Below are 12,083 nucleotides of genomic sequence, written 5' to 3'. Positions count from 1 at the left end.
TTCCTGTGGTCATGTATGGATGTGAGAGTTGGACTGTGAAGAAGGCTGAGCGCCGAAGAATTGATGCTTTTGAACTGTGGTGTTGGAGAAGACTCTTGAGAGTCCCTTGGACTGCAAGGAGATCCAACCAGTCCATTCTGAAGGAGATCAGCCCTGGGATTTCTTTGGAAGGAATGATGCTAAAGCTGAAACTCCAGTACTTTGGCCACCTCATGCGAAGAGTTGACTCATTGGAAAAGACTCTGATGCTGGGAGGGATTGGGGGCAGGAGGAGAAGGGGACGACAGAGGATGAGATGGCTGGATGGCATCACTGACTCGATGGACGTGAGTCTGAGTGAACTCCGGGAGCTGGTGATGGACAGGGAGGCCTGGCGTGCTGCGATTCATGGGGTCGCAGAGTCGGACACGACTGAGCGACTGATCCGATCCGATCCGATCAATATTAATAATGTGTGTGTGCACGCGCGCCCAGTCGTGTCCGATTCTAAACGATCCCATGGGCCACAGATTTTCCAAGCAAGAATACTGGAGTGGGTTGCCGTTTCCTTCTCCTAGGGATTTCCTGACCCAGGGACCCGCAAACACTATTAATAATCCCAATTTCACTCCCCGCTGATTTAAGCGTAACTTTAGATTCTCTGTCTGAAAGGGCTTCAGCTGGAATCTCTTCCACCTCTGCCAGCTTTAGCCAGGGATTCTTGGGACTTCGGCCCACGCAGCACAGCCAATCAGAGCTGCGGGGTTAGTCACGTCACTCTCCTAAAAGTCCTCACCAATTTCCAGAGTGTGCCTCTTCTCCGTCCCGCCCCTTTTCTATTTGTTAGAGGCCACCAGCGGCCATTTTTGATTAGGGCGGAAATCCAGTTAAGACGTGCAGTTAAAAGGCTGAAAATTAAAATCAAGGCTGACTTTCACGTTTAAGTCAGAGTCCAAGAGAGGAGACATCTTCACAGACCAACTAGGAGACTAGGGCCAGAGAGTGAGCCGCGGGCCCGCACTGGCGCCCGCACTCAAGATGGCACCGGCCTGAGAAACACCTGCGCGGCCGCTCTATCTCGGTTCCGGGTGCTCTCGCCCTCGTGGTGGCGTTGGAGGGCTGAAAGCCGGCATTCTTTCCGGCTTCCGGACCCGTCTCTATGGTGCCGGAGAGACCAGACTCGGAAGATTGTGGGGGTAGAGGCTAGTGCGTCACGGGGGAGGCGAGGGTGGTTGGTGTCAACACGGGGCGAAGAGGGGACCGAAGCTAAGACCCTTGGCCGCCTCCCCCACCGCCCACCCGCAGGTAACAGGGAGCCGCCGGCTGCGTCCTGCGTCAGTGCAGGTCTGGGCCGCCGGGGATGGGGCCGGCCCGGGCCGGGAGCGAGGCGGGGGGCGCGCGCCCCGCTCGCGGGTCCGCGCTTGGGGCCCGCGCGGGGGCGAGCTCGGCGCGGCACCGCTGCCGGTTGAGCGCTGCTTGCCGCCTCCGCGCAGCCTCTCTGTGCTCACTGCCGGGCCCCCTGCAAATCTGGGCGTCGTGGACGAACCCCGCCCGGTGGGGCGCCGGAAGGGAGCCACTGAGCCCGGCCTCGCGGGCAGGTGTGGAAGGTGAGCGGCCAGCGAAGTGGAATCGCCGCCCCGGCCTCTAAGCGACCCCGAGGCGTAGCGGTCAGATCTCCGCCGACCTCCAGCCACCGCTCCCGGCCTGCCCCCCTGGCCCCCGGAAGGGCGAGTGTGCGCGGCGGGGCGAGACGGTGCCAGGCGCTTGGGGCCGAGCCGGGGGAGCATGGGTTCGCGCCCGCCCTGGGATGCTGCCTTCATTCTCGTTCGGAGACCGGTGCGGGGCCCCAGAGGCCCCGCTGGCTCCTGTCTCTGGTTCGTGCATTTTGTTTAGAATAAAGGTGGAACATATATAGGTAACCGTGCGAATACTCAGTTGGATCCTGAATTTTGGAATCCCTGTTACTGTTATTTTTAAGGACCCGTGCGCATACCCCCAAAACATCCCGTGCCTTAGCTGAAATCATACTTAGTTCTTTAGGTACGCAAAGGCTTCATTATATGTTGCTGGACTGAGTTCATTATAGGGAATGTATGCGTGAAACAGATCAAAGGGCTTCAAGTAATATTGTCACCTGATAACAAAATACCGATCAATAACAGATGTCCTTTGAACTCTCAGTGTAAAACCTTATTGTTGGAACTTCCAAGTTGAGGGAGCTAAGATCACGATCATCCCAATTACTTGAGAAGGAGAGCGAGTTCCCCAAAGAACACTCATTTCTTTGTTTAGTGTATGAGTTGCCCAGTAACATAGACGAGGACTTTTAATCCCACAGGTGGCCTAGAAACTTGATGTGCTGCCCAAGGAAATAAAAGGATGAAGGAAGATAGGTGAACAACATTTTAAAGAGAAGACGATGATACCTATACAAGTCAGAAACTGCCTACCCAATATTTTAATTTAGTGTCTGTGTGCGCGCGGGAGAGATCAAACGTGTCCAACTCTGCGACCCCATCGACTAGCCCACCAGGCTCCTTTGACCATGGAATTTTCCAGACAAGAATACTGGAGCTTGGAAATTAGTTGACATTTCCTTCTCTAGGGGATCTTGCCGATCCAGAGATGGAGTCTGTGTCTCTTGGTCTCCTGCTTTGGCAAGCGGATTCTTTACCAGCTGAGCCACCAGGTGGTAAATTTTGAAAAATACCTATGCTAATATTAGAATATCTTTTTCTGCCTTTTTGTGACTTTTTCATTTCAAAGTTAAATGATTTGGTGCTTTCCCCTTTACTCTTCAAAACAAAAAAGAGCATTTTGGAAGTCCAGGTGTTCTTGTTTACCAGTATTACATTTCAGTAAGTCCATTTTAGCTGAATTGTCATTTTTAAAGCGTTGTTTATAGCAATAGTTTTTGTGCCTCTTAGGATACAGAATTGTGAAGCTACGAATTAAGAATTACTGCTTATAAGACATATACAAATTGCAGTTAACAGCGCATCTTTTTATTTCCCTCCTGATATTTATTTCTCAATAGGGCCTACCTGGTGGCTCAGACGGTATTTAATCTTCCTGCAATGCAGGAGATGGGGTTCGATCCCTGGGATGGGAAGGAAATAGCAACCACTCCAGTATTCTGGCCTGGAGAATTCTATGGACAGAGGAACCTGGTGGGCCAAGTCCATGGGCTGGCAAAGAGTCGGACTCCACTGAGTGATCAACACTAACTAATGAAGTTTTTACTGAAAGTAGGCTATAATCCAACTACTGTAAGCGCTGCAGGGTGGTATTAGTCGACTGCTGTCAACATTAATCATGCTTTCAAACTAATAAAATGTCATCCTTTTGAGTTCTCACAAGGAAGGGGTTCATTCCTTTCAATTTTCAGGTGGTATTTCTTTAGGTCATGGACCCAAATAAAACCCAGTTTTAACATCTTCCTAGAGCAGTACTTCGTGATCTGTGGTTGATCGGGTCCCCTTTGTTGGTTGAATCCACAGATGTGGGACTGCAGATACGGAGGGTCAGCTGTAAAGTTATACTTAGGTTTTTGACCAAGAGGGTATGGGTGCCCCTAATTTCCTGTGATTTTAAAGGGTCAGCTGTTGTTTAGATACTTTTTAATACTGTTTCTTGTTGTCATTTGGGGTGTTTTTTTGTTTGGGGGGGTTACTTTTTTTTTGCCTCTATCATAATTCTTCAGTTCAGTCGCTCAGTCATGTCCGACTCTTTGCAACCCCATGAATTGCAGCACGCCAGGCCTCCCTGTCCATCACCAACTCCCGGAGTTCACCCAGACTCACATCCATTGAGTCAGTGATGCCATCCAGCCATCTCATCCTCTGTCGTCCCCTTCTCCTCCTGCCCCCAGTCCCTCCCAGCATCAGGGTCTTTCCCAGTGAGTCATGAGGTGGCCAAAGTATTGGAGTTTGGAGCTCAAAGTATTGGTAGGTAGGAACTCAGTGGATTTGTTACAAAGCCAGCTTAGTTCTTATCCTCAGAAACATTCTTTGGTTTTAAAAAAACATCAATTTTAGATAACTTTAGCCCTTATGCATGTTATAATCCTTATTCAGGTTTATATGTAGGTCTGTAGCCCTTTGAAATTCTTTGGTTGGGGTATGTGTTTTAAGTAGTATTACATACTCTGATAACCTAGTAAGTGTTGAATGGAACTTTACCAAGGTAGGGGAAAAAAAATCCCAAGTAGAGGGTCTACGTATAATGATTCTTGGGTTTATATTTACCCAAAGGATGAAGATTTTAACGTGAATTTTTTAAAGATCCACTTAGATTTTTGGCTGTTACTTAGAGCTCTCAATTTGCTTCCCACGCTGCCAGAGTTAGTAAGAACTCTTTTTATCCTGTATTTTTTAAGTTATGGTAAAGCCAGAACTAAAAACTGACTGCCATAAACTTTTCAGACATGTGTTGTTTGGCCTATACAGGTTTAAAAATGTTGTAGCCAATGTTTAAAAATATAGAAATTTCCACATAAATATTCAGGCTCTTGGCTCTTTATGGGTAAATCGTGTGACCTGGCAGTTCTGAAGTGGCAGTTCTGGTTGGGACCTTGTGATGGTGGCTCCCTTCGTAGTGTAAACCCAGTCACAGTAGGCGCCTGCACACACAGTAAGCCCTTTACTACTCCACCAACACTGCTGAACCTCTGTGTACTGTCCGTTGTGACCACATGAGTTTGTATCCTTGAAAGATATGCTCTTATTGTGGAATAGTTGGGAGGTGCAGGCAAATGTATGTCTGTGTTTGTGACAAACACAGAATGTGAATTCACATACATTCACATTCATGTATGTGAATCATCCATGATCTGACATCCACAACAAACCTGCTAATACTTAATACATCTTTCAAGTGTGTGTGTGTGTGTGTGTGTGTAGCTATAGCAGTAGATCACTCATCACTATAATCATAGTCAAGGTATACTGAATATATCCATTCCCTCCAAAGTTTCCTTGCACCCTGTTGTATTCCTGTCCTCTCCCATGGTTCCTCTAACTAGTCTCACCCCAGGCAACCACTTAGCTGTTTTCTGTCCTTATAGAAAGTTTGCATTTCCTAGAATCTCACATCTTTTTAATGTTTGGAATTATACAGTTTTGCTTTTTCCCCTTTTTAGCATACTTCGGAGAGCAGTCATGGGATTGTATTTTTTCTTTTATTTGTTGTCATTTGTGTTCAATGAGTTATCTGTTTCCCTTCCCATTATTCTGCTGGTGTTTTATGTTTTCTTGATTTATACAAACTTTTTCAACATTTTTAGAAATATTTTCCAGTTTGTAGTGTTCTTCATATAATTGTGAGTTGTTTTAGACATCCAGAAGTTTATCATTTTTGAATGATCAAGTTTTGCAGCACTTTCCTCTGTGAGACTGGATATAAGTGGGTTAGGGAGCCAGAGAGCCCTTATTCTGTATTGGATCGCTTTTCCTCTGTGGAGGTTCCGTGTGTGCAGTGGGGGTTGGGAACGACAGTAACTGCATGTGTCTGTTTAGTTCAGTGCGTTTTTTTCTAGAGCTATTACTTGTTCATTGTCAAGCCTTGCAGGTAACTTGCTGAACTTTGACTGTCTTTGTTGTCACATGACCTAGGTGATGAGGATTGTAGGCAGTGGTAGGAGTTTCTGCAGCGGAGTGCCTGGGTCTGGTTACTTGGCTGTCTCTGGCTCATGGCTCAGATACTCAGCGTTTGGAAATGTTTCCTGTTTGCTTTCAGGTCTGCTTGGCTTTGAGAAGGAGCTGCAGCACCCCTGTCTCACCGAATAAGGGATGGGCTCAGAGAACAGCGCTTTGAAGAGCTATGCCCTGAAGGAGCCGCCGTTCACCTTACCCTCCGGACTTGCTGTTTACCCCGCTGTATTGCAAGATGGCAAACTCGCGTCAGTCTTTGTGTATAAGAGAGAAAACGAAGATAAGGTTAATAAAGCTGCCAAGGTACCTTCATAGGTGACTACCTAATAGCTAGTACTTTTTACTATCTTCTTATTTTCTATTTTAAAAAATCATGAAATTAATAAAGTTCCAAAGGGGTAGGTCATAGTAATATTTTCACTCATGGCCTTTGAAAATACAGTTGTCCTTACTTCATGGGAACGTCACCAGCTTGTATCACGAGGTCAAGTACCACAGATTAGCCAAAAGCTTTATGCAACTCAGCGTAATAGCTCTTCTCATCGTATTTTATTTTTTTAGCGAGAAAGTTTGGGAGGGGATTTTACATGGCTCACAGAAGATAAAGGGACTTAATTCTAGCATAGCAAAAATGCTATAAGTACAGACAACATTTTAATTGGTGTGCTGATGATGGGATAGATCTGGAAATTATATATTTTAGGAACTGTAACTGGTGTGTTTTCCTTTTCTGAGGCATTGTGGTGCTCCCGGAAAGAATGTGAAACTGGAATGTGGGATGGGATGCCCCAGAAAGACTGTGACCTGGGCCCTACTTCTTGCTGAGGGACCCTAGAGCATCAACCTCCAGCAGCTTCAGTTTTATTATTACGAAGAAGTTCCTCCCACCTCAAGCCTCCTAACCGCTGCTCCTGTGAAGGGCGCCAGCGAGCTGGCTGACCTGCTCTCAGGGGATCTTGGGCTGTCATTAGAAAAAATGACTCCACCTTGGAATATAATTCAAGAAAATAGCCCTAAGTATCTTTTCAGATTAGAGAAAAGGAAAGTATTAGCTGATATTTGTCTAGTTAGCCATTTCCTTGGGTATTCAGGCATTCAGATTATCTTCAGGAAGGTTCTAAAAAGGAAAGCCCTTTCAGATTGATTCATGGTCTTTGTTAGACGTTATGATCTGTATTATCTTGAGTCTCTTTGTGCTAACAATAAGAATGAAACATTGATATATATTTCATAAGTGTTAGTCACTCAGTGTTTGACTCTTTGTGACCCCTTGGACGGTAGCCCATCAGGTTCCTCTGTCCATGGAATTCTTCTGGCAAGAATACTGGAGTGGATTGCCGTTTCCTTCTCCAGGGAATCTTTCTGACTCAGGGATCAAACCTGGGTCTCCAGAACTGCAGGGAGATTCTTCATTGTCTGAGCCACCAGGGAAGCCTGTATTTCATGCTGCTGCTGCTAAGTCTCTTCAGTCATGTCCGACTCTGTGCGACCCCATAGATGGCAGCCCACCAGGTTCCCCCGTCCCTGGGATTCTCCAGGCAAGAACACTGGAGTGGGTTGCCATTTCCTTCTCCAATGCATGAAAGTGAAAAGTGAAAGTGAAGTCACTTAGTCGTGTCTGACTCTTCGTGACCAGATGGACTGCAGCCTACCAGGCTCCTCCATCCATGGGATTTTCCAGGCAAGAGTAGTGGAATGGGTTGCCATTGCCTTCTCCCCTGCAATGGCAACCCACTCCTGTATTTCATAGATCTGTTTAAATGGTTTATACCTTGATCATGATTATAAAGGGCTATATTGTAATATAGTGATGGCACCCCACTCCAGTACTTTTGCCTGGAAAATCCCATGGACGGAGGAGCCTGGTAGGCTGAAGTCCATGGGGTCGCTAGAGTAGGACATGACTGAGCGACTTCACTTTCACTTTTCACTTTCATGCATTGGAGAGGGCACTGGCAACCCACTCCAGTGTTCTTGCCTGGAGAATCCCAGGGACGGGGGAGCCTGGTGGGCTGCCGTCTATGGGGTCTCACAGAGTCAGACACGACTGACATGACTTAGCAGCAGCAGCAGCAGCAGGAATATAGTTTAGGCATTTTGTCTGTCACACTAGTTCATTATTTGATGTCTCTGATCAGCCTTGAGATTAACAGTTGTAAGATGGTTCCTAAGGAAAATGTTTTGCTCAGAATGCATTTTCCATTAATGTGCTCTGATAAAAAGTGTAGCTGGCTGTTGTATCACTAAGTAATTGTGCTTTTTGTTAAGACCACACATTTGTCTCTTTTCCAGCCCATCTGGGAATTGATAATATTTTTTTATTGTGATTTTACAAAAGATACAATGCCTTGCCTCCCTGTCTTTTGCTTAGGTGCAGTTACTATCTGACATACTTCCTATTATTTTCATCTAATAAGATTGCACATTTTTTAAAAATAACAATTGACTATTACTAGGTAGGCTGCAGTCCATGGGGTTGCTAAGAGTTGGACACAGCAACTTCACTTTCACTTTTCACTTTCATGCATTGGAGAAGGAAATGGCACCCCACTCCAGTGTTCTTACCTGGAGAATCCCAGGGACGGGGGAGCCTGGTGGGCTGCCGTCTGTGGGGTCGCACAGAATCGGACACGACTGAAGAGACTTAGCAGCAGCAGCAGTGAGGTACTAGAAATTTATAATCATTTATAAGACCATAGATTTTTTAAATTATGTTAATCTTTATGGTGTATGTAGCATGGAAGTTGAACAACCCAAATCATAAAAGTTTAAAGGGAAGAAGCAAAACTCATGCAGTATTTGACGACTTCCACACTGTAGGAATTGCAAAACTTGAGAAGGAATATTTTTTTCTGCCCGTGTTATCTACACATACTCTTCGGAGCCCTGACTCTTCTCTAGTGGTTCATACTTGTCCCTTAGGTTCCTCGGGCTATCATGTGGCTTTGAATACCTGAACCATGAATCTGAGAAATTTTGAAATGGCAACAAAATTATAAGGAGTTTAGATGAAGGTCATAGTACTTAAGAAACGAATGGGATTGCAACAGGTTTTAGAGACTTGGTTTCCTAGATACCTGAAATATTGAAGTACCATCGTTAACTTGCTTCTTTTCTCTAGAGATCAGGTTCCTAATCCTACCACTGACATTTCTAATAGCTGTCAATGGTAGGATTACCATTTCAAGCAGATACGCAGTGTTTCCTTAGCCAAACATTGTTAGGTAGGGATTATGCTCTTCTAACCATGTTGTAAATAAAAACAGCAGTCTCAGCACACTGTTTAACCTCTGAAGTAAGATGAAATGCAGGTATAACCTTTGGCCACAAAACAGTATCAGAAATACTTCAAGTCCATCACACCTTCTCATTTTATCCTGAATTCATTAGCTGTTGATACAGCAGTATAATTTTCTCACTGGGATTATGATTCATTTCTAACCAATAGCCTGCAAGGGGTGGTAAATCCTGTCAGAACTTGGTTACTCTGTGGTTTGCTATAATACAATGTAAGTGCTTAGTTAGGGCCTCATGGTGAGTGCAGGCTCAAAGAATGGTTCCTAAGTGTCTTTCTATCTGGCAGCCACATCAGAATAGGTATTTAGATGCTGTGTAGGTGCTCTGTGGAGTGCCTTAGGAGGCATGCTGTAATTCCAGGGTGGGTTCACGCTGCTGTTGGTCAACATACTTGAGAACCCACATTGTGTGGGCATGAGAAAGAAATAGAAAGACTGATTGCTGTGCTTAAAGGAGCTTGAATTCCGTTTGGGAAATGCTTTACTGCTCTTCCTTATGCTGACATTTTCTTTCTGTTCCTCTCCCTCTCAGCCTTTTTTATGCTATTTATAACCCCATTCTGGTAAATCAACTTCCCTGTATCGTCAGCTTTGAAAAAAATGATTTCCTTCCCCTCATGGTCAAAGTCTGGTTCTCTTACAAGGCTCCCAAGCACCACCCGCTGAGAAGAACTTGGAAGTGTTACCCCTCCCTCCGGGTGTTAGGGTCACCAGGTGGCACTGGCCCTCGGCTAGTTCCCACCGGAGTTCTCAGACTTCTCATTCTCATCCTTTTGTCTCTAAATAGCTGTCAAAACCTCATCTGAGCCTCATCCTTTTGTCTCTAAATAGCTGTCAAAACCTCGTCTGAGCTCCAGAGCTATTACTTCCACGTGCCTATTCAGAATCTCCTGTTCCCCAAAGCATGCTTTCCAGCACAGAATTCTTTATCCCTTTACCTTCCTGCATTTTATTCTTGGTTTATGACCCTGCCTCCAGGCAGTGAACATTTAAAGAGAATGGACTTCTGTCTTTTTCTCCAATTTGAATTTTAGGGGTAGGAGGAATAATATGTCTCCCTGAAGATTCTTGCTCACTGGTTTAGGCATCTTGTTATTTTGTTGTAGTTCTTTAGCAGAGTGACAGTAAAGCTTTCTCCCTGTCTAAAAACTTCCAAGTGAATTTAAGCTACAGTTGAGAACTACTTTGTGTTGTTTTCAAAGTGAAGTAGCAAGTTCGAGGTAGAACGGTAATGAAAAGTCAAGCCCCTGAGGCTTGAATTAATTCTCTGAATGGCTGAGTCCTAACTGATTCCTGAATAGTAGGGATACCACACACTTAACATCTGTGTGTGGGCATAGATCGGCAAAATATCTACTACTACTCATATTTAATAATATAAAGTTCTTACTCAGAATCCTCGTACCTAGTGGAGTGAATGAGATGTGATCGATACTTGGTTTCAGATAACTCTCATTCAATAGCAGTCACTATTCTCCACCAGAACAAAAGCATTTTTCTCTTTAATTGATGTTCATTGAGAAAATATCCTAGTTAAACTTAGCAAGTACATCTTGTCATTCCGTCTGTTCTTTGGAACAGCAGAAGTTTAAATCAAGAAGTATTTCTATTTCATTCTTAACTGCTCACCTTTCCTGTGAATTTATGCATAATTTTATGCATAATTACATGTGCCAAAGAGGAGTGACAGTGTTTTTGCTGAATTAAGTGCTTATTCAGAATCATGCAAGATCTATTCCATTCTTTCTTCCTTCATTTAAACAAATAAGAAGCCACTTGGGACACCTCATTAGTTAATGAAAAGAGAAAAGTTTTAAAGATGGTTGAATAATGTGCTGGATCATAAAACAGTTTTGAATGGATTAGTACCCTGATCCACGATAAACAATTTAATTTTGTTGATCTTGCTTTCTTATTTTTTGCCTTTTTACTTAAACATTTAATCCCCTTAATTATATTCAACTATCTTTAAAGCTTTTCTCTTTTCATTAACTAGAAAACTGATCATCAAATAAAGAATTTGTATCTGCAATTGGATAAAGTGTTTTCTAAATCTCAGTTTGATTCAGGTAGTTGATATTATTCAGGTTTTCTAAGTTTTTATCTATTTAGTTCATTTTCTGCTAGTTCTATTGATTTTTTTTTTTCTGTTGATTGTTGAGACAGGAGCTTTAAAATCTCCAACTCTGATACTATGATTGTGAAATTGTCTGTTTTTCCCTTTCATTTTCCCAGTTTTACTTCATGTGTATCTTGAGTTTCCGCTCTTATGCGCATACACATTTATAATTAGTTATGTCTTTTTAATGAATTATCCCTTTTATTCTTAAGTAATTGTCCCATTTTATCTCTGGCCATACTCTTGTCTTGAAGTATATTTTGTCTGATAGGAATATATCCATGTCAACCTTCTTTTGCCTACTGATATCCTTTTCCATCAAATTCATTTATTTTCTATTCATTTACCTATCTCTGTCTTTTGTCTAAAGTGTGTCTTCTATAGGCAGCATATAGTTGGATCTTCCTTTTTTATCCACTCTTAATTGGAGTGTTTAGTTTTTTAACATTTAATGTAATTATTTATCATTTGTTTTCTTTTCATCCCCTTCTGATTTTTGTTCTTCTGTTCCCCCTTCTTGTGAATTATTTTAATATTTTTAGTATTCTGTTTTAATGTAACTTGAATGGGGGCTATATATTTCTTTATTTTTTTAAAAATAGTTACACTGAGGACTTCAGTATACATAACTAACTTTTAATTAGTTATGGTTATTAACTGTGGTTAGTTAGTACTAACCACTAATTATGGTTAGCATTGTACCACAGTCACATAAAATGTAGAAGCCTTGGAATCACATAGATGTCTCCAGCCTCCAACCCTGCTGTCCTTTTGTTACATGTATATTAACTGTATGTGCGCACAGCTACACAGGCATGCATGTACATCGCACACGTGGAAAACCTTACCAGGAGAGTGTTACAGTGCTTCCTCTACATACTGCTACTGCTAAGTCCCTTCAGTCGTGTCCGACTCTGTGTGACCCCATAGACGGCCTCCTACCAGGCTCCTCTGTCCCTGGGATTCTCCAGGCAAGAACAGTGGAGTGGGTTGCCATTGCCTTCTCCAATGCATGAAAGTGAAAAGTGAAAGTGAAGT

The 12,083-nt window shown here is 43.6% G+C and overlaps 1 protein-coding gene across 3 annotated transcripts in view; it reads left to right on the top strand.

The window, feature by feature from the left end:
- Positions 1-1,126: 1,126 nt before the first annotated feature.
- SCYL3 (SCY1 like pseudokinase 3) overlaps positions 1,127-12,083 on the top strand; it is a 41,713-nt gene continuing 30,756 nt past the window's right edge. The window contains exons 1-2 of one of the 3 annotated variants that reach the window (XM_027564762.1): positions 1,127-1,284; positions 5,716-5,933. In XM_027564762.1, coding sequence (XP_027420563.1) covers positions 5,769-5,933 — 165 coding nt within the window. In that variant the 5' untranslated portion in view covers positions 1,127-1,284; positions 5,716-5,768. Of the gene's footprint in view, positions 1,285-1,426; positions 1,587-5,715; positions 5,946-12,083 lie in introns of those variants that run through there. The other 2 variants (XM_027564764.1, XM_027564765.1) reach the window with 2 other exon arrangements.

This window comes from Bos indicus x Bos taurus, chromosome 16 (assembly GCF_003369695.1).
Source record: "Bos indicus x Bos taurus breed Angus x Brahman F1 hybrid chromosome 16, Bos_hybrid_MaternalHap_v2.0, whole genome shotgun sequence".
Lineage (NCBI taxonomy): Eukaryota > Metazoa > Chordata > Mammalia > Artiodactyla > Bovidae > Bos > Bos indicus x Bos taurus.
Note: the sequence above shows the minus strand (reverse complement) of the source record. Positions and strands in the feature narration are given on the sequence as shown.